This window comes from Amia ocellicauda, chromosome 17 (genome assembly GCF_036373705.1).
Source record: "Amia ocellicauda isolate fAmiCal2 chromosome 17, fAmiCal2.hap1, whole genome shotgun sequence".
Lineage (NCBI taxonomy): Eukaryota > Metazoa > Chordata > Actinopteri > Amiiformes > Amiidae > Amia > Amia ocellicauda.
The window spans coordinates 2,619,275-2,642,866 of NC_089866.1; the positions used below are offsets into that span (position 1 = coordinate 2,619,275).

Genomic DNA, 23,592 nt, shown 5'->3' on the forward strand with positions numbered 1-23,592 from the left:
CTCTTAATGCACCCCACATTTCTTAAATGGGTATCGTGGTCATTATCTACAAATTGATTTCTCAGAACGTTCATTTGCAATTTATCTGTTCCAGAATTAGTAGCTCTTGGAAAGACAGTAAGTGACAGAAGGTGTTTGGATTTGCATGCCAAAGCTTTCGAGCAGCAGGGGGCCGCTCTTCTTCTCAACCCTACCTACAAAGAGACATTGTAGAAGATTTTCAGCAGCTGCTTCAAGACAAAAATAACTAAACAAAGCTAGCTAATACAATACAAGAAAACACCCCCAAAATACCCACAAGGTGCATTGAAATTCAGCCCACAACAGGCAGCACAATCCTTGCCCATTTCAATAACTAGTAACCCAAGTGATCAATTATAAACACTTCATCCGATGAACGTCAAGGAAAATATTCTTCAATCAACCTCAAAATAACAGCTCCTGCAGAGTCTCAGAATTTAGCTCTACCTCTCCAATCTCCAAATTGTGGTTTATTTCAGTCACGCTTGGCATTGAGGACTTGCTTTGGGACACAAGGGGGTTCAATTGAGGCAATTGAGGGACAACAATAATAAAAATAACTAAGGTTGCAGTTGTAACTACTGTTTCCAGCCCGGGGACCAAAAACCAGGGCAACCTGGACGATTTCTCTTTTGCATAGGTATAAAACGACAAGGAAAAAGAAAATCATACTGGCGTGCACAGCGCAACAGCAAACTCTTGTATACTTTCATGTATTTTATCATTCGGTGAGAAGATTGAAGCGGGAATGTTCATTCAGTAATCTGTCGGCAAAACCTACAATATAATTGATCACTGTTGCAAAATACGAGGAGTTCAAGAACAATATTGCGATCCAAGCTCGGTTTGGTTCTAGTTCTTTTAAGTACACGGCCAATCAGCCAAATGCAAAAAGTATGCAAACAAGGCATTGCAAACAGCTGGGGGCTCTACAAGGTCGCTTCAGTTTATACAAAGGTGTTTATTATTTTACTTATTTAGTATTACCTTGTTGATATGGTATCTAGTTTAATGAATACAATAATGGGAAAAAACTAAGATTTCTGGAGTTCAGTCAACTAATACATTTCATGTGTCCAGCAGTGTGTGACAGGGTGAGGCTGCGCCTGCCAGGTGCCGTGGCGCACGCTGCGCTGAAAGCGTGTATAATGGCATTTGAGAGAAAGAGAGAGAGAAGCACCATCAGAAAAGTTTAGAGTGAGCTTAGTGTTTTTAGTTGCTTATTTTTGTTTCCATATTGCTTATTTTTCCTATTTATATGCCTATGAAATAATTTGTCATCAAGCCCGGGTGCCCCAGGGACCCCGGGTTTATACATTTTAAACTCAGAAAAACGGGGCCTGGTATTTCCTCCCGGTTTTGGAAACGAGATGTAATTTGAAAATGCAGAACACGTGAAAGTGCCCATTTAACTCCATCAGGGTGGAAATAATCAATAACATTGACTGATCCATAATGTAATGAAGATTAAATGAGAATATTGCATGACTAATTTCTATCAATCACAATTGTTCCTGTTTGAGTTTATGACCAAGCTCCGTCATCAATGTTAATGAATCTAGGAGTGCTTTTTTCCACATCTTCACACACTACCTTGGGCAACTGAGCCCATCTGTTTCCTTCACAAACAGTCATTGTTACCCCTACTTCATTATCTTGACCCCCCCAAAGCACAACAGAGAACGGGAATGATCTGGATTCAGGTAGACCAGCCTATCTGTGATCAGAGGGCGAATTACCCGGTCTAATCAAACCATCATTGATTTCTCGATTTTGCCCTCACTCGCAGAAGGAACATTGTGCCCGGCCCTCATCAACACCTCCGGTCACACGTGACAGAATGTGCCCAGAGCAAGACACAAACTTGATATTCAAAAGGTCAAAGCGTTTCTAATCACCATCGCCATGTTCAATCTCGATTATACCCTGACAGATGGTGTCGTTCTCTTATTATTTTGTATCACGACTGTGAATTGGGAAGCTGATGAAGATCTCAGTGAAGACTCAAACTAAGGTTTTTCCTTCCATTGTACACTATCTGTGACCTTGGATCGTTATATGTTACCCATACACTAGTCTAGTAAACAAGATGTGAAGGGTTATTTTGGACACACTGTGGACTGAACCAAAGGAACACAAATGTTAACAGTGAAAGCTCCCGTAATGAGAAAGTGAGTCGTCTAACAGGTTAAAATCCGTCCAAAAGCTAGTCTAAAAGAGAAAAGCAATGCTATAAAAGAGGAAATTAATGATCAAGAAATAATAAGACAAAGAGGGAGGAGAAAATCAGCAGATTCATAAAAGGAACAAATAAAGGAGGTCTGAGACAGAAGAGATGTTGTAATTAACATCATTCACAGGAGATGAAATAACAAAGATTAAACTTTTATAATAAAGCTAGCATTTAGTACCAACTAACCCTCAAATTAGGGTTTTCAGTATTGTTATTTAAAGGGTTTCTTTGCCACACACACAAACAATGAAAACACAGAGATGTTTTGATCCACAAAAGGGAAGTCTTCCTTGCAAATCCTGTGTCTTATCTGCTGCAGAAGGCTAAATAAAGCAAGAAGGGAAGAATAACTGACATGCCTTGTTTTTTGACATTAAAAAGAAAAGAACGGAGAATAAAATTAATTGACAAGGAGGATTTTTTTTACATCTTAAAGAAGAGTTCAAAATATTGGTTAAATAATTAATAGTTCAAATAATAGTTCAAATGTAAAGAAAAGAACCCACTCACAAATCACATCAGGCTGCTACCTATGCTGGAGCTGCAGTTTCTGGAGAGGTTCTCGGCCACCCACACATGATAAAGGCAATGCATAATGAAAATTAATTAGTCACGTAACACTCATTCATTTCATTGTATATATTAGGATATGCCAGTTTCCTGTGGAGCATATTTTTAAAGCAAATCGTTTTAGTCCCTTCAAGGAATTACTAAGAAGTCTGTGAGAGTTATAGTTTCTTCTTTGGTGCAAGAAAAATATTGTGAGGTCACCGGGCAGTTCGTGGCAGCGTGGAGGGCATCTGGATACACAGAGACGAGCAGGGGAGAGGAGGGACACGGTGAGGCAGCTCAAACAGGAGAGGAATGGACCATTTTGGAGGCGAGGAGCAACACTTTCATGAAGCATTACTCTCCACTCCATGAAAGGGTGGATTAAACCCATTAGTTTAGGACAAAGACAGAGGGAAACGGAACTTGAAGTCCAAGTTCCAAGCCAGCAATTGCTGCAGGAAATGCGAAGTCTCTTATGCTTTTCCCAATAGCATCGCATGTCTTTGAATAGACAAACAGCCTCAGTCAGTCTCAGCAGGACAGTGCATTAGACATCATGGTGGCGTGCGATACACATTAGTCTGGTCCTGGATCGACTCCAGAGTCAATGTACACTCAACTCTCAGACTCATCCTACCCTGGACCTGACCTTAGTACTAGTTTATAATGTGATGGCAGATATGTTACAGTAGGGGGCACAGTACCAAAGTGGGCAAAGTCTGTGAGTGTATGACATCAATATGTGTGGCAATATAGTGTACGGACAGCTGGGGTTATTTGGATCACATCTTAAACTATTCTCCTCAGCATTTGAAAATTCACTGTCTTTGTGAATCAACCACAATCCACTGCAGGACATAATTCATTATTAATGATATGTATGAACACAAAATTACCAAAGGGTCTCAATACAAATAATCCTTTCTTCTGCCTCATTACGACAAGCTATCAGCCATCGCATTACCACAAAGAATTGTGTCTATGCCTTTATCATCCTCTATTTTCCACATAACTAGTCATGGATACTGGAAATCTCATCTCAAGGACAGTATTGACTTTCCTCTGCTCAAACAAAAGTTACAAAGGCAAGTTCTCTAATTGCATGAGAACAAGAAAAATAAAACTTCCCTGAATAAGATAAATTGTACTCTGATGTCTAATATCTGGTGTCCAGCTCCAAAGTATCATCTTGTCTTTTCAATATTGTAGAAAATGAAAATGTGGTGCATCTGCTGAATGCCAATTTGCCCTGATCGAGGATTTAGAATACTGACAACATCGATTTTCATCTTCAATTTAACACAACAAATAGACAGCGACTCAATCCTCCCTCCTTCAGAGCTCTGTGGAAAATTAAGTCATATGTATGCATACGCTTATTACTCACATACAATTATATAAATACAAAACGGCCCTGATCGAGATCAGTCTTAAAGCTGTCTCTATTCTATTCCTGTACTATGAGCTGTCAATTACTCCACGCCATCCTGTAAATTCAGCAGACTAGCTAATAATTGGATTCCGTTCAGCAGAAAGGAATTCCAGGTTCCAGGGGCTTGTCAAAAATGAGAAGCTTATGTTTTAGCCCGCTCTGTTGTCTTCTTTAAGCCGTCACAAACTAATGAGGTTATAAAACTAGCAACCAGGTACTTGAGATTTATCCTGCCAGACGTGTACAAAGAAAAGTGTGGGCTGCTGCACATACCTTTTTATTGTTATTTTGTAACTCATTTAAAATGGCAAGACACCTCCAAAGTGAAGTATGGATTTAAGGATTCCCAGTTCGACATGATCAATTAGTCTCACATCTCCTCAGGAGGTGTCCACATGAGCCCAGAGCTGGAGAGCAGCAATTTATCAGGGCTAATCGCCCAGCTAGACTCTGTCATCTGCTGTGACAACTACAGACACGCTATCAGGCTCCTACAGATGGTTAGTGAAGTTGGGATCTGTTATACATCATGTTGTGCTATCCCAGGATCTGAAATCAATCTGCGAAGGGAGTGGAAGAATATAAACTGTACTGTATGTGAATTTCAATGCTTCTTAAATAATACATAATTTATTCCATACAATGATTGTATTTAACATATAGCATGTCAGTCAATACATAAACCTTCAGTGTATACAGATATATTCTGAGCTGCAGTGCAGAAAGGAGACACTTTTTACTATAAAGCATTGTCGTACAGCAATAGTTGACCTGCTTCACTTTAAGTCTTAACAGCAGCCAGAACCCCAACCCCAGCCAACATCAAAATGTCAAGCTCAACCCATACAAATCACACCTAAGAATATAAGAAAGTTTTCAAATGAAATGAGAGGAGGCCATTCGCCCCATCGTGCTTGTTTGGTGTCCATTAACAGGGGATCCTATCCAATCTATTTTTAAATGTTCCCAAATTTTCAGCTTCACCTGATTCAGTTAACTCAGGAGAAAAGAAGCACCCATCACAAAAGCCTAAGCTTTTTGAGGACTCACACCTAACCCTGGAATGATTTCTTTCCAGTTTTCAATTCTTACCAGGAGATAGTACTCCAAGTCCAACCAAACCTTGTCCTTCCAAAACTCATCAACTCTCTGACAGGGGAGGGTCAATGGTGTCAGCATTCCTACCCACTGACAGGCATTCAGAGCCATGTTTGTTCCAGTGTTTGTTATCTGAAATTACAAGCATGATGTGCAGAGTGGAGCTCGCCGGAGAAAGAAAACGCTGACCTGAGAATCGTGTCAGCAGTAAACAACCATGGCCGCCCGAGTCTGTTGCCTTCCTGATATAGTTTTTGTGGGCTTATTCACACCAGTGCTCAGACCTGCTATCTATGTTGTTTACTGACATGATTCAGAACCTTGCATGTCAATTTGTAAAAAAATTTTTAAAAAAATTATTATTATGAATTGTTTGCTTTTACATTGAACTATCTTAGCATTTAAAAGCATAGGTTTTACCCTGTATCCTCTTGTAAACTGCAAGGATTTAACTTTGAGCCTGATTGTGGGACTGCAGTAAAACGACAGCTCTGTTGTTGTCATTTGTTGTCACATGTTGTCCAAGATTCACAGAAGTGCCATCACGTCAGCAGCACAGAATAGCCGCAGACTAATGACACTGTCAGTCCCTGCGAAGCTCTCCACCCTGGGAACTGTAGTCAATAACCCGTTTAAGTGTCTGACCACGAACCTTGCCTCCCGCTGTCTCAGACTGCAGATGGAGTACATGTCACATGCCCTCCCACATACGCAGCACTTTATCAATCAATATCTGACAACGATAAGTTGGAGGCACTGATTACTGTGTCAAGTGGCAGACTAACCTTTGTTATCGCAGGCACCTTCAGAACAGAAGTGAGGCCATACTGGTCCAATCATCACGGCAATGTGCTCAATCTCAGACTGAAAAAGAGCACAGGTGATGTGCAAAAGGAATCTTAAATAGTATGATTATTAATTTGAATTGTTTTAGGATTTCTTATTGCCAGGGATACAGATTTATCCACTACACTTTAACAATTTCCACATTTCCACCATCTGGCTGAACTCTTTTGCAGTTTGCCACAGAGGAATAGTTTCAATTCAACCAGGACAGGCCAAGAAACCCCTGAAGGAATAGTTATCTGCCGTTTATAGCTTGTTAGAAACCAATAGAGACTGCTCTCCCATCACTTATAATATTTATTAGTTGTTTTTGGACAAACTGGATAGATATAAAATTAAATATATTTCTTGTTGTAAAAACCAGCTGCCCCATGATGTGTACAAACTCAAGTTTTATTGCATTCCTCATCTGGGCAGTACTTTATTGGCATTTATTGGTAGATTGGTATTTGCTGGGTTTGCTGCTGATCTTAAAACATTTTATTCAGATACCAGTTCCCAACATTACATTTTAAATGATTTATGATCTACTATAATTGTGTGAATGTTTTATCACTGAAGTAACATTGTTTGTTTTATTTTCAGTTCCAAATATTACATGACTAATATATTTCATTTTGATACTCAGAACATTTTCAGAAACTGGAAGTCGTTAATCAACCTGACTTACTGCTGCAACACTACCCACAAAGGAGACATGTAGAGAATGTGTACTTACAGACCCCCCACCTCTGGGAGGACAGAGGCTGGAGCTGTGTGTTACAATAAACACACAAAGGCCGTGAATTAATTAAAAACAAATGTCTTTCTCGAGAAAGTTTAGGTTAATATTAACTTAATTTTCGCAAGATGTTGCCTTCACTGGGGTGCCGTTATTTCCTCGATTGGCTGAGTGGCTGGCATGAGAATGGAGTGAAACCCTGCTCTCTCACTGGACAGGCAAACCACCAATTTATGAACTACCCTCGTTCCCACACCTCCAGCCCAGCTGTGGGATTGGGAGAGAGCCAACCCCTCTGCATTGCGTTATTTTTTAAGATGTGTAGTAGTTGGGGTTTGTTCATTTGTTAGTTTTCAAGCCTTTTAGCTTTTGTTAGTTTGTTAGTCCATCTTTATGGGGTTTAAAATAAAAGGTTGTGTTGTTTTGGGAGCCTCCAGTGCTTTTGTTGTTGAAAACTGTCCGTGTCAATGCAGAGTTTCAGCCTCTCTGAACTGAAAAGTTTAGAATCAGCACAAGAAACTTACATGTTTTTTCCTGTTTTGCTTTTGGTTCTTGAACTGACTTTTCAATGTGTCTGGGAAAACCAAGGTTGGTCATTTATCAACTTTCCTGGGTCTGTCATTAAATCTATACTAGAAAGTATAGTGAGGCACCACTTAAAAGATATGACTGGACAAAAGTAATGTGAAGGGGCTCACTTTGGTTGGACTCTCTCTGCTGACATCTCATCTGTTATTGAAGATGAAATTAAAATGAATGCAGGTGTCTAGTTTGTACCTTGACTTGAATTCCACATCCTTTCTAACAATGATGGTCAACTGATCATCTATTGGGTGGATTATGTTAATTTCTATATTAGGGTCAAATTACAGTGATTACCCAGAAGCCTTTCCTTTCCTGCCTGTTGTAAGTACAGTCTGATCAGGACTAATGCAGTTCTAGGTGTATAATATAGAGCTGTCATGAGATTTGGTAGGTCTGTGAGCTTCAGTTTGACTGCAGACAATTAGGGAAAGCAAACACTCCCAGCCTCACTATATATAATATATTACAGATCATATAACACAAAGTGATGTGATAATGGTGGGGAAATGCTCTATGTCAACATCTTTCCCATCCTACAGAGCTGAGAGCCTCTACAATTGACCTGTCACATCCACATGCCTTGAGGTTCATACATTGATCCCAGCCATTTGTTTTAATAAATATCTGTCCTAAAGAAGTCTGTATCTTTGCCATATCAGTTTATATTTAGTTGGCAGACCGTGACCGAGCATTTCTAACCCAGCTCCTGACACTGTCTTTGTGAGTTTGTTGATGTACAGACAACTTACGAGTAAAGAAGTGAATGTATCCACAATATATAGAGAACACAGACAGAGTGGATTGGCTCTCTGTGGCATTGCGTAACTGGGCTAGATTGTCATTTTATTTATTTATATATTAAATCCACAGCTAATTCTATTTCCTTTGGAACAACTGTACATCAAGTGTGATTTTTGCTCATACTGCAAAACTCTGCCAGCTGTAGGAAGTTGTTTAGTGTTTATTGATCTATTCCCTGGCTGTCTGTTAGGAGCCCCAGGTGTCCTGATGTACCAACCTCGAGCTCCTCGGTGCTGTAACTACATCATCAGACATGACATCAAGCTGTTCTTTCCTTCATTTCAAAAACAATTCGCTCTTTTGGAGTCGGTGACGCCATCACAACCAATAGGCAATTAATCTGTGGAGTGTCCATCAGTCAGTCATTTCAGAAACCCAGCTGTTCACATGCGTACACAGCAGAAAGACGAGCTGGTAGATACCTACACAGATAGAGAGAGAGAGAGAGAGAGACACTGAGCTCACATTCTTATTACCTATCAATGGTCTAGAGTGAAAACATAATCTTTGAAACCCAAGTGTCTTGCAGCGGCGTCTCTCTGAGGCACCTGGGCTGGACTTCCCCCAGTACACCTTCACCTAACGGTCTGTTTAAACATAAGGGTCAGACACGAGTTAATCTAAAACCAACAGCTCTCTGTCCTTTGAAGGCCTGCCTTTTCGTTTTCGCATAGCTCTGTGAATGCCCACATAATTGCAATCTTTGTACTCGTGCTGCTTTTTGAATCAGCCATTAGGGCCACCCTCAGGGGCAGCAAGACATAAAGCAAAGCAAACAGCCTCCTGACCCTTTTACAGCTTTCACAGGTTAATAATTCCAGGAGTGAAAAACAGCCCCTTATTGGCAGGCCTTTTCCAGCTCATGTGATCCACAAATGGTGGTATTTCACTGAATCACTTTAGCAGTGACTTTGACATTTAATAGCTATAAAGCTGACAGACAAGCCTCGATCACAAGGACCTACTGGGATGGTGCCGTGTACCTGGAAGCCTGGTTGTGGTTGTTTCTTTTTCTGAAACGGCAAAGCAACCTGTGTATCTGTTGCAGGACAGAGAAAAAGGAAAAGTATGGGTTTGAACTTCACAAGTTATGACTTGAGTGTACGCCTGTATTGTATTTTCTCATTTAGATCATAAAGGATAATAATAGCAACTGATTTATTGTCTTAATTGTAGTCTGTGGCAGAAAAACAATGGATTACCTTCCTTCAGGGGCAATAAATTACCTCCACTCCCGGTGATACAGCTATGCAGGGAGGAAGACTCGATTACAGTACCTCTTGAGTTTAATATACAGCTAGCTACTGTTTGGTTTTCAAGCTTCTGTTTCTAGTTTTGCAATAACACGTCGCTGAAACGAAAGAGTAAATTACCGTAGAAACATAGTAAAAAAGACTAACACATTCATCACTAAGCATAGCTGAAGACGCTGCCACCCACACAGTGAAGATCTTTCTAAATCCCCAATAATTGTTTGTTTGCAGGTTTGCTGTTATTTGCCTTTCTGCGTCTCATCTCCCATGTACCCCAAGGCATAGTTACCGAGGGTATGATGTTATCTTGGCAATCGAGACAGCATTTGTTACTGCACGTACACATTGTGAAAGTTCCCGCGCTCTGCTACAGCACTATTTGGTTACTACAGATGTTTTTTTTTTGTTCCAGCTTGGGCTGCTCTCAAGGGGGGAATGAACGGGCTGAGGGGGGAAGTGTTTGTCCCTGTTCCCTGATCCTAGGAGAATCACATGTACATGGCAGGAAGGATAGGTGTGGCTGATTGCAGAGAACAGGGCGCGGCACTGGGCCTCAGCGGACTTGTTGGATAACGACCCCCGAAGGGGCAGGGACGGTTTCCACCTCGAAATTAGCTGTTGCTGAATGGTGCAGCTTGGCTGCTGTAAATAAAGGACAGGGGTGGGGCAGTGTGGAGAAACCTCCAGCAGCGAATGGAGGTAATTTGTGTCTCTCTTTTAGCTGTGGTTGACAGCTCTCCTACATCTGACCCAGACAATCCCTTATCAATCTTCACACAATGCCACCGACGCAGAACAAGGCAACGGACGCTGCTGTAGCACCCCCCACATTCGTACAGTGCCTGTTCAGTCCCTGTGTGTTTTAATTTTGTGTAATTAAGCACCACAGTAATGAATACTACAGGTGGATAGTGAAGTTTGAATTAAAACAGCTTCCAAATCGAGTTTTATATTTTTCCTGAAGTATATAAACATGATCAAGGTTTTCCTTGTTTTCCTGTTAAAAATGTTAACAGCAAGAATTGTATATATATATATAGTAATTTCCCTGCATGACTGCTTTTAGAAAACCTTTTCTGTGTCAGCGCTCGTCTCTGACTCTGGGGGCTCTTATGGCATTGTCACTTCTTGGTCCCTGTGATGCCGGAGCAATCCATCCATCACTCAGACAGCCTGCAACGGTAGGGAAAAGCCTTGGGAGCAATTTATCCACTGCATAAACATTTTTGACACAGCAAACTGTGTCACAAGTCTAATCAAAGCATCAACATGGAAGCCAAACAGAAGACAACATGTCTTACTCAGGTTACACTGAAACCCGAGATGGGAAAGTGACACTGAAAACTGAGGTTGCTGAAGTTCATCTGGTGGAGTAGATGTGTTCCTTGTCCTCTCCTACATCAATGGTGGGACAAACAAAGTGAATGGTTATTTCAGTCAATGTATGCTAGGTTAAGCTATTAAACCACCCCCGTCTGGAATGCTGCAGGGGAGAACCCAGCTGAAAGCATGGGGCTTTGCAGGGGGGTGAGGGAATTATCTGTGCTGCAGAGATGGTTGGGTTTAACCTGTGGGAATAAGGATATGTTGATATGAGCAACCCCACGTTGTCTTTGCATTGTCTAGGAGGCTTCAGAGCACCACTGCACTGCATTCTGGGTAGCTGATAAGTGCCAGTGCCTGCCGGTGTGAGAAGATGGGAGCAGGAGGTTCCCCTCTCAGCTACATACTGGTTTTATTTTCAGGCACAATAAATTCTTGATCAGTACCTGTTGGTGGACACCTCTCCAGCTGTTGGAACGCTGCAGACATTAAAGCCCTACGAGCCGTGAACCTCTATCTGCGTGACGATGGTAATTTGTTTGATGCTGGCAAGACCTTGGTGATAATGTGCGGCGATACCTCACTGCATATCAAAAGTTAATGAGGAGAAAGCAACAGGGAAAAGATAATCACAGCATCAGCTGCGAGGCAGAAAATATCTCACTGGCAGTTGGTTTGCACCGAATACAATTATTGTCACTGTGAAAAAGACAAAGCCTAAATGATGAACAAGAGTGGCTGTGTAGGTCTGCTATTGAAGGACTGGGGGTAGCTGGAATGTCTCTGGGATGTCTCTGGTGTTAACTTCTATATGAGACGCTTCTTCAAACCACCCACGCCTGTTGTCTACTGCCTTCTTTGTACACATACTGAAACAACAAACATATTTATGAAAGACAAATACAACTCCCCAAAGTTAAAGAGAGTGGTGAAGTAGAGGAAAACAAGACTACATTAACATTTTTTTTCTAACACAGTTTTATTGGAACTGGAACATACATAACATTTGACCAAAGGACAATATACAGGGGATTTATTTTCAGTGTGATTGTTCACAATGTTCATAGCATGTACAGTACAGATTAATTGATCATATCCGAGCTCGATGCTGCACAACTCAAGACACACCACGTGGTTTTCATTTGACACATAAAGGGTGGAAATGTTGCTGATCACATGGAAACTGACCTACCCCGGTTTTTGACGTGATTACTATTATTGGCTGTATTTTCATTGTATTAACCTCACATAAGCACTGTCAATGCAGCCACAACAGACAGTAAGCGAGCCAAAGCAGTCTGTAATAGCACTCATGCTGCAACACATTAACAGACCTTACAAACAACTGCAGTCTTTACCAATGCAATAACGAGCAAAGCAGCACAACAAAACAAGCATAAACAAAAATTGTAGCCAGGTCAAACTTTTGCCAACTTCATATTTTTCCCAGAAAGTAAGGAAAAACACACAACAGCATTTCATTAACTGATGTTAATAATTTCACAGACAGTTTGATGGAAAACAAAGTTGATGCGCATTGTGCTGCTCCCTTCGGATCATGGTCAATAGTGGCTTGCGATAGGAAGTCATTGCTCACATATTCTGTTTTTGGAAGTAAATAAACATTAACATTTACGATTAAATGTCAAACTCTGCCCACTGCGGTACGTTCTCATGACCTCACAGGATGTGGCTCCCGTCTGTCTCGCATTATAATTACGTGCAACAAAGTATTTCGGGAATAAATGATAATGAGACCAAACCAGGGTTCACAACCTCGGTATGGTGCCCTGAAACTTTGCTACAGAGCTGCAGACTGGGCTGTTCCCTTGTCTTATGTCTTTTATAGCTGTGTTCAGTGCTCTTCCCATAGTTTCAGAAAAGCTCTGTGTGATTTAGATTGTTGCCCAAGATAAATATATATCAAATCATCTTTCCTCAACTTTGATTTTGCTCACTTGTCGTTGTCTGATATTAGCTCTTAAGTGGTGGCCAATTAAGGATACACAGAAAGCAGGTGGGAATCTGAATGTGTCAAAACACTGCCACAGTTAACAAGTTGTGTTTTGCAAGGCCTCGGTGATTGGAGCTCTGCAACCAAGCTAGGGGGTCAACGCACACTTTTAAACCCCGCCCACTGAAGGGCTGGGCAGAGTTGTCATCCATTTGAAGAGTCCATTTAAATAGTTTGATTATCCAAACTAATTAATAGTTCAATTAGAACAATAAAATCAAAACCCCAGGCTAACAATGACTCTGGGAAGATTGTCTTCCTTAAACTCTGCCTTGCAAGCACAGTGGATTAAAGAGAATAGAGACTTCATCTCCATAATTACAGCATTACAAGTAGATGATTTTGAGCTGGGAGTCCATGTCTTATCCTATTTGATTAATATGATCTTATTAGGATCTGAAAGATATGCAGTAAGAATAGTTTCAGATTAGCTATATTTTATGTGTTAGTGAATAACACCAAATTCTATTGGGTGATAAGTGTGATAACTCCTCATATAAATATAGTTATTTTACACAATTACCTTTCCCAATTTTTTACATGGACAGTATAGGAGACAGACTTAACTTCTAGTTAATAAAAAGACTGATTAAATATGGCACCTTCGACTTGTAAAAAGGATTCAAAAATAGTCTCCCGTTGGTGCTTCTAAAATTAAAATTATGACTCATCTGAGAGTCCTGATTAATGCACACCCAGTGTTTTCTGAAAATTGCTATTGAGCTATAAAATTATAGTGTGTTGGTAATTCACACATTTTGCAACAAGAATAAGTGAACCATAAAATAAACGTTTATTTTTTTTCCCCCAAAGCATATTTTTTTTCCAACTTCCAAATTTTACATTTTATTAGTTCATCCCAGACTTTAGCTGGTTTCATCAATAGCATTCAATGGTCGAGGGACTGCGTTCTCACCGGGCAGGGCTGCACAAAAAGAGTCTGGTCACAGCTGCCCGCGTCCACGCCTTCCTGTTTGGCCAACGCCACCTTCACCTGAACTGCCATCTCCAGCAGAGGATCAGAGGTCACCATGGCAGGGTGAGGAAAGACCATCAAGGCCTGACGAAAAGGCGACCTCTATGAAAGGAGTCAGTGGTGGACGTGTGTTGAGGGCGGCTGAAGGGGTCTCTTCAGCACGTCAAGCACAAGAGAGAGTGAAGTCTTTACAGCGTTGACTGGCCCATCACGGCGGGAGCCAGGGGCCGCGTATCACCTTTAGTGTTGCAGCACTCCTCCAGATGGATGCCCTGGGAAGGAACAACACAATCGTTCAATACCCAGTGAATTACAACACTGGGAATAGACCTCACAATAGAAGCTCAAGGCAAGAGATTATTATAAGTAAATATCAGTGAATCCTCACATGCATAAGCCTCCCACAAGCGAGGCTGACAGCAGGTGTGCAGTACAGAGACAGGACCATGGAAATAAGACACCTATTGAGAGAGGACACCCATATCTCCAGGAACGGTACGTACTCTATGTTTATGACAGTGGAGCTGGGTTAATGGGTTAATGCTCTGTATCTCTGGCTATCTCTACACTACTTGCAAAGACAGGATTGCACTGAAACACAGTTTGGAAAACACACAGGAGCCACATCCAGCCCTTGTAATGAACATATATGGGATTCTTGGAAAGACAAGGAGTGTGGATGGTTGTCTCCAGTGACGTGCCAGGATGGCAATACACAACATGTTTTTTTCCAGTTTTGCATGGGCTGGACGTTAGGAAAACACCTGCCACATATATTTTAAATATGTTGATACACTGCATCAGGTAGAATTTACTGTCAACGTTGGGTACGTCCTGCCTCTGAACAACACATTCCTAAAAGCATGCTGTTAGTAGAATGATAACTCCAGAGTCAAATGAATTTTTAGTCCATGGGTTTTTGTCTTTAACCTGCTGTCCAGATCAAGATCGCACCTTGGTCCTTCCCTTTGAATAGGGAAATACATTCACCTGAACCCAAGACTTTCCCTAACATCATCATTGTACACTGTGTGTAACTGTGCATGTCATTGCTAACCTCCACAACGTAACATAGCAAATATACACAACATCTATACGAAAATAAGGTAAAAACTATAAGGCAAATGCTTTTGATACAATTCTGCAAAAGCACCTAGATGTACCTCTCAATTAACAGCTACCCCTGGTATCATGAAAAGGCAGTTTTGGTTACAGTGATCACATAATTAATTTAATTTACCTTTGAAACTCATGGATTATTGTTGATTTAAACCTTGCCCAGTACTGTCTGCTGATAGTATCACACGGTATTAACTGATATTCACAAAATGCGATGCTTGCTAGAAGCTCAGATCACTGTAGTCAACAACTTATCAGTAAATTATTGACCCAGAACCTTTTGAGATCAATTACAGAACAACATCAGTAAAATAAAACTTGTTTTTCAAAGCAGCAATTAACGTGCTGTGCAGCAGCCAACTAAGAAAGATCAACTTGCATCACATTGAATTGTATCCTAAATATTTGTTTATACAAAGTTTTACATTTACTATTTATTCATTTTCAATTAGGAAATTAGGAATTCTGTCAGGTGCTGGTCTGATGCGCACCAGCAAAACAAAAAGCAAGCGGTGTATCACAAAAGTGTTGTATGTACTGTACGGACATACAAGAAGCTCTTGCAGGGTCACATACACTATGTTGCTTCACAATTAACAGTTATTTTGTTCAACCTGAAACAGAACAGAACTGCTTCAAACTCAGCTGCTCTAGTGTTTAATTTTCTCTTCTTGATACAAAGAAAAAATAGAAAGTAATGCATCAACTGCCAAAGAGTTCATGACTAAAAGCTTGAGTCGTCTTTACATGCTTGCTTTCTGAAAAGGTAAAAGCCTGTCATCTGAAAACCAGGGTTTAAAAGCTCTCTTGGGGAGGAGATAGAGTACAATATGTGGTACCGTAACAGTTTTTTCATAACTGTTTGTGGAATTGCTCAATATTTTACTTCTTCAGTCATCTCTTTCGCAATTCCCAGAGCTTTCCTTTCAACAAAATCAGAGACGTATTATTTTATTTTCTGGAAAGCTGCCTGATCAAATCACAACCATATTCAGCAAGACCATGCAATTCCCCAATGCCAACACAAAATGTATTCTTATTATAGATCATGTTTAGAGAGATCTAATGGCATCTATGTAATGCTGATGTTTCCACTGCTCTCTGATCCAGGTTTTAGGAAAAGCACACTGCCGAAAACTTGGGACAAATAACAACAAGATCTGTTATACTTATTAGACATAATTAGGCAGTTTTGTTTTCCAACACAAACTTGCACAAATTAGTTCAGAAAAATAAAAATGCTTTGTATCTGGTTAATGTTTTTTTTTCCATAAATTGTTTCTTTTACAGTTTTCTGGTGCAGAATTGCAACACGTTTCTCAGTTACAATATCAACAGAGTTTCATACCTGACTTGTCTGCATGTGGCCGTTGAACTCATTGTTCCTTTGTGAGAGAAAGGATTCCTGATAGGTTATCTTCTCTGTCCTGGGGAGGCTCGGGTCTCCGTCCTCCACCCCATTCCCCTTGTGGATGCACAGGACTTTGCGGAAGCTCTGCTTGAAGTTGTCAGAGAGAAAGCCGTAGAGTATGGGGTTGGCGCAGCTGTTGGCGTAGGACATGATCACCACGAAAAAATAGATCCCAGCCATGACGTTGTTCTCGGGCACGATGAACACCAGGTTGACCATGTTGAGGATGTAAAATGGCAGCCAGCAGCACACAAACACCACGACGATGATGACCACCATTTTGGTGACCTTTTTCTCCGACTTCCTCCTCTTGGTGAATCCGGCCCGCACACCAGAAGATTTCACCTTGACCACAATCAGCAAGTAGCACATGCAGATTACCAGCAGGGGCCCGAAGAAGCCCACGACGGAGGTGTAAATGATAAAGGCCGTGGACCACACGGCGTTGGGGTCTGGCCAGTTGATGTTGCAGGTGTTCAGTCCTTTCTGGACATCAGAGAAAATGATCACCGGTAGCACAACTAGAAAAGACAGACACCACACGGTGACGTTGATGAACTTTGCCACCCTGGGCCTGCGCCACTTTGTGGACTTGATGGGGTGCACCACAGCCAGATAGCGGTCTATGCTCATGACGGTCAGGCAGAAGATGCTGGTGAACTGGTTGATAGCATCCACCGTCATGACCAGCCGGCACATGAAGGACCCAAACGGCCAGTAGGAGAGCACGTTCTGTGTGGTGAGGAAGGGGAGGCCCAGCATGAACAGTTCATCGGCCACAGCCAAGTTCAGGATGTAGATGTTGGTAACGGTTTTCATCTTGGTGTACCGCAGGACCACGTAAATGGCCAGAGTGTTCCCGCTGAGTCCGACGATGAACACGGTCATATAAATCACAGGGATCAGGATTGTACTGATGCCCTCCAGAGGCGTCGCCTTTGTATTGTTTGTGTCATAGGTGTGGTTGAGCTCCACAGGGCTGTCTGCCCAGGCTGAGCTTCCAAGTGGGTCCATTCTGGTGTGTGGTTTGACTGAGTCACAGGAAGTCCCCACAAAATACCTGGAAAGAGAAGAAGGAGAAGAAACTATTTTCATGAATGCTTGTGCTGTTTCGTACAATGATGCAACTATCGTAACGTATTCATAGTGATGCTCTATGTCCTTGAATGTTTTTCATTCAAACTTTATCAAAAGGAAGTGAAACCGAACACATCAGCAGGTACCTCCAGTGGCTGTAACACAGTGTCTCGATCAGGCTTCAGGTTTTGCTCTGTTGAAAATCACAAACACCGGACAATTTTATTTTTTGTACAGATCCTGAGCCAATTTTGTGTATTAATTAAGCTGGAGACATCCATTAGATGGTACGCTTTTTTGTGTAAATAGCCTTTTTGCTGACAAGAATGAAAAGTCTTGTACTGCATGTGCATGCAAGTTCATTACTTATCCCAAATCCTGTATTAATCCTCTTTGTTCATCGGAGTATCTCATATTAATCTAATAGCTTTGAGGACTGTGTGGAACAGCAAGTCGCCCACAAATAAGCTGTTTTAGTAACTGTCGTCACAGTTGTAAAGCAACTAGGCTGTTCAGACGTAATTAACAGAAATAAACTTTATAGTAATTACTTAAATAGCATACCCCACCTGCTGCTCTTCTCTGTAGCCAAGAGTGTGTTTAATAGTACAGTTTGTGGGCACCATGTGTACAAATATTTATCAGAAAACAAATAAAAATAGAACTCCAAATAGTGAAAACTGCAAATACTGCTATAACTGGTTCTGTGTTTGTCATCTAAACAATGTGTGCGATATATATACTGTGGCCCCAGGGGGCTGGGTTTGGTGAATAGCTGGGGTCTAGGGACCGAGGCACATGAAGGTGGGAAATATGGAACAAGGAAGTGTTTATTATTTACAAGGCTGGGGTCCAAACCAAACCAAACCATGACTAAACAAAACAAAGCCTAGCTCCTCAAAACCTCAATTCTTCCAGGTCCCATTCTACACACGCAAAACACGGTGCTTCCTCCCGAGTCAGTCATCCCCCTGATGTTTCTGGGGGGTGTGGTGTCACAATACATACAACAGCTGCCTGCAATAAGGACATAGCAGCTGTTGCCTCTGACAGTCTGTTTATGAATGATTGAGTAGTTTTCCTGTGTTTTGCTTTGCTAAAGTGTGTAATATTTCACAGAGAGAAAGTAGGACAGACATGGAAATGAGGCCTGATAAATAAATGAACAGTTCATTTTTAAAATTAGCTCAGAGTGTATTTTCTCACATGGCTTTGTGGAAACGGCACCAGCGCTCAGATTGACGGAGCTGTGATAAGGTGGAATGTTCTGCGCTGTTGTGTTATTATTTCGCACATCCCAGAAGACTCAGGCAGCTCAGCTATTTCATTGGGCTCGTTTTCCTAAGATCACTGTGTATTATTAATCATGAAAAAAAGCGTCTTTCCCTTCCCTCACACAGGAAGGCTTCCACAGGAGCATGTCTAAACAGCCCAGCTCCACACCAGTCTAAGCTGTCATTCAAACCAGTTGTTCAAGCGTCTTAAATAGCCTAGTCATCCGTATCCTAATGAGCTAATTTAGGCCCATCGTTCCAAGGGAACCCAGGGAAATATAGTGATCATCCATCTCGTGGTCCACTGTGAGACACGAGAGACCTTTAGAGAGGGAACAGTACACTAGGTCCAACGTTCACACCATCGTAGAGGCTGTGAGACAGTTTGAGATCTTTCCCTTTGTTTGGGTAACACTGCAGAGCACCGGTTCACGTCATTCATCACAATTTTATGAGGAGGGTTTAATTCCCGAGGTCTGGCAGTTAACCACTAGAATGTATGTGAAAGCAGGAACCTAAAAATGCACTTAAAATCCAATTTATTACACTTGGCAGCAAATTTCAAGATCAAATTTGCCTAAAACTGAATTATACGAACATATCAGACCGTGTAAGGCACAATCTTGCTACCTCTGTACACTCAGTAATATTAGCATGTGACTTACCCAATTTACAAGTGTCGGACAGTTAATTCTGCTAGCATCAACACGGTATTTGTGTAACCACACTGACTGGGTTTGTTTGGCCTTTGATAACAAAAATCTCCAGTCACGAAATGTCAGCCCAAAACAGTCTTCGATAGCAGTTGTGTAAAGGGAGGGATTCTGCACATCAGGATCGCTCTTCAGAGAAATGTGTTCTGCAGCCCTGCTCGGCAGTGTTACCCAAACAAAGGGAAACATCCCGAAAGGTCTTTGCAGCCTCTATGAGAGCCCGCAGAACTGGGACGACAAACAAGGACTTGTTATTGCCACAGCAAACCTGTCAGCAGGACTTTAACGCGAGTCTAAACAGCCAACCTGCCGAGCACAACAGCCAACCATTCTCTAGACAAATTCCAGAAACTGCAGATGGCAAAGGTCACAGCTGGGTTATCAACATGTGCATCACTGGCCTCCATGGATAATTAATTCTGTATTTCTTGAACCATGAATAACCTGATCTGTGAGAAGAGGTATTTTTTCTCTTTTTTGAACATGACACTGATAACAAGGTCTTTCAGTTCTATGCACTGATGACATCATTCCTTCTATGACTGAAACAATAATACGGTGGAAATAGTGCCCAAGACTAATTGGCTTCTCATTGTGAGCTCTGCATACCTGCTCAGACCTCTATTGCATAGTTAGTTTTGCGAGATTCTGCTAAATGCTTGTTAGACATAATTTTAGGTATGAAATGTTGATTTAAAATGCTGATTTGACCTTCTGACGAGATAACAAGATACAAGCGATGGACGTAAACAAGTGTCCATCAGAGAGCTGTGTTGCACAAATAGTGAGTTTTACATCAACAATCACTTGTCCACAATACCAAGCAAGGTGATGATCTGCAGTTTTTTTTATTGTGACTCTAAACACCAAACAAATAGAAACAGAAAACATGCAATCCTTGAAACAGGAGACAGTGCACTCTGTGGATTCAGGGAGATGACAACACCAGGGCGCTATAACTCTGTAACCCTCTGCTTGATTAAACACTTGTTTACACGTGTGAAATACACCAAACTTCTAGGTCCCCACATATAAAAAAGCAAGACCTTCTTCCAGCTGTGTAAGTTTGGATTGTTTCAGCAAGAACTATTTGGTACACCTACACCCATTTATTACACTTTAGTCCTGAATGGCTGTTATGATGCGGCTACATTTTATATGACTTCTCCCAATGAACTATTTTTTATTTTTTCCTGGAAAAACCTGGAAAGATAATAGGACAATTTTAGAGTGTGTTATATGATGTTCTCAGGGAGGTCAGTGACTGCGAATTAGGAGCACAGCTCAACTATTCAATGAAGGATATCATGGTGTTGCTCAGCATTTTAGAGATTGAAAGGGTTAGCGTTTCAGTCCTTACTGCGTTGGCCCTTTCAATTTGTGAAATTCTTTTCATAATGCTCTGTAAAGATCTCAGTTAATGTAGACCTGCTACCCAGGCATTGACAGTTATCTAGCTAAACATAATACGTCACACAGAAGGTACAGGTAATCAGCATCATCAGTTCACACTGACAGATAGGACTGCTGGGGAAAAGGGTGCAGATCAGTTGGTCAATACTGCGAACATTAATTCCGTTTGAATGGAATATATTTTTTTCAATTCACCCTTTCGGTTTTGATTAGTCTACACACAATACACAACAAGGCAGTATCCCAACTTATTTTTTTTAGCCTCTGGACCTTCTTGTTTAATAAAACGCAACGGAAATGCATCTAATTTATAATGATGAGTTTACTAACTCTATAAACTTGTGACCTCAGTCAATCCAGAAAGGACATCCGACAACAAGAGCAATTTATTATTCACTCGGTTAATAATGAAAGTGATGCATACGACATCTTATACAAATTAAGGCACTGTGATTGTTTTTCATAAGACATCCTCTGTGGGCAGCTGTCCTTCATGTTTGTAAAGTAACCACTGTTCTTATGAAAAGCGTAAAAGGGCAGGAGACGCGTCGCTGAGAAGTATTGACCTTATCTTTTCAAACCTCCCTGAAACATCGGCGCTTTAGCCAAGTCGTTTCAGTCAGACAGAAAAATGCAGTTTATTTATTGGATCAACTTCGCATTGACAGGTGTGCGTGGGACCTGGCTTTTAACCGACTCAGTCTTGGTAACACTTTCCACTCACTGCGAGAATAGCACTGGTGAGTGTGCAACTTTGAAGAAGCGCAGGAAAATATGATTTAAAGTTTCCAGAATTGGATATTAAAATCAAATCACACCCACGACCTCCAGGCGTAAACCCTCAATGACTTCAACGTGCCCAGATTGTGCGCTAAACCAATTAGTCCAATTTACTCTAATGTATGCAATCAAGTCAAATATAGCAACGATTAGATTTTACTGCAGAAAAAGAAATGGCGAATTTTAAAGCTTGTCACCAGTTCTTATGGATTAGTATGTAGTGTTAATAATCTACTGTGCGCCGCAGTTTTGCGCACAGGTATTTGCGTAAATCCACAGGTTTACTGATGTTATTAGCCAGAATTAGACATGGAAGACAGTGTCCGATACGCCTCTTGTCACACTTGATTAAACACTGCAACTATATCATAATAAATATAATATTACATCTCTGTCTTTATCCATCAGGGTCCTGCCCGCTTCCATTCCCATTAATCAACCAATCAATCAAGCAAGCACAGCGCTTTAACGATTGATAAACAGACAACAAATAAATAAAAAAAACAATTCATAAAATAATTAGTAAAATAAAATACAATTAAATTAATTAATATACCTTTGCGCACCAGCGCAATATGTTTAAAGAACTGGACTTTCAAAGTGGTCTTTACAAGGATAAACTAAACCTGAATCTGTGCCATTGGATTTATCTAGTGGAGAAATGGCTCAAATGTAGTATTCAAAGCGGACATCTGTAGTGGGGAAAAATATATCTTTTATCTACTCTGTGCAGTACAGTCTGAATCAAATGTATTGATAACTGGGAACAACCGCAAGCACAATCAATACATAAAGTATTATGACAACAGTATAAATACACAAAGGGCAATCTGTTCTGTATAATGTGCTTCCATACCTTATCATTTAAGTGATTAAGTGTTTGTTCAAGAATCCAGACTGATAAGAAGCAGCCTTAAAGTGTAAAAAAATGAAGTATACCTTTTTAGTTTTCAGATCCTATCCATGGCTTTCAGTGGATGATTGTCTCCGTTCTGGTACATGCAGATGCGTCGGACACTTTCACGCCGAGGTCGACTGTCATCCTACGGGTTCGTCAGCAATCAGCCCCGGCAATTCAGTGAGGAGGGGAAGGGGAGAGTCTGTGCGCGCAATCCGGTGGCAGCGGCACCAAACCCCGCGGAGAGGCTTCCTGAGCCCCGGCGATGCGCTGCGCTCCTCCAGGGCGCCCCTCACTGCTCCTTCACTCAGCCTGCCTTGGAATCTGCTATTCACATATATTTTAATTTAACTTTATCCTCACAATGCAATGTAGATATGTCGATCCAATGCCTCTCTCTCATGCATGTCAGTGAAAGTTTTCAGTGAAGAGCCCGGCTCCTCTGCTGTATTCCTGGTGTTAGACTACTTGTGCGCAGAGCTGCCCACTGCGCGGGTTTTTAACACCGTGGAGACGTGACACTGTGCGTCCCCCGTCATGCTGTTGCCATACCTTGGTTATCACAGCTCCTAATGGTGCACAGCCAGCACTGCGGCCACCTAGACACTAGCCAAGAGTCTGGAAACAATTGAGTTCACTTACATATTTGTCTTGATGTGCAGTTTTATTTTCAGCTGCACAATTACCTGACACTGGATGAGCCAACCACAATAATAATAATAGCAAACAATATTTTGTTTAGTTAGTTTTAGAATTGGTTCTAAATTATGTTATTATGTAGGATTACAACTTCAGATAGAATTTAAAGTGTCTGAAGATACTTTGTCTCCATTGGCAGTACTTATTGCATGATATATTGCTGGATGTGTATTCATTTATGGTAGTATGCAGTGATAGTTTGTAATAGAAGTAATAGTATAATTTAAGTTAGGAGTAGTATGCATCAGTAATAGTATGTAAAATAAAGTAGGTTAGTAGCTGCAGAATACATAATATCAGGTATGTTCATGTTCATGATAGTATGTAGGCTATAAGCATTAGCATGAGTATAT

At 41.1% G+C, this 23,592-nt stretch overlaps 1 protein-coding gene across 1 annotated transcript; it reads right to left on the bottom strand.

Annotated features, from left to right (window-relative positions):
- Positions 1–11,825: 11,825 nt before the first annotated feature.
- Positions 11,826–23,019, bottom strand: LOC136712666 (somatostatin receptor type 5). The gene is made up of 3 exons (XM_066689368.1): positions 22,582–23,019; positions 16,323–17,445; positions 11,826–14,127 (listed from the first exon to the last, which is right to left on the bottom strand). Exons 2-3 carry the CDS (start codon positions 17,397–17,399, stop codon positions 14,044–14,046), a joined length of 1,161 nt encoding a protein of 386 aa, XP_066545465.1. The 5' UTR covers positions 17,400–17,445; positions 22,582–23,019; the 3' UTR covers positions 11,826–14,043.
- Positions 23,020–23,592: the final 573 nt, after the last annotated feature.

Coding starts and splice junctions, on each gene's coding strand:
- LOC136712666 (XM_066689368.1), bottom strand. CDS start 17,399: ATGGACCCACTTGGAAGCTCAGCCTGGGCAGACAGCCCTGTGGAGCTC. Junction 14,128..16,322: donor GCCACATGCAGACAAGTCAG/GTATGAAACTCT, acceptor GTTCCTTCCCAG/GGCATCCATCTGGAGGAGTG.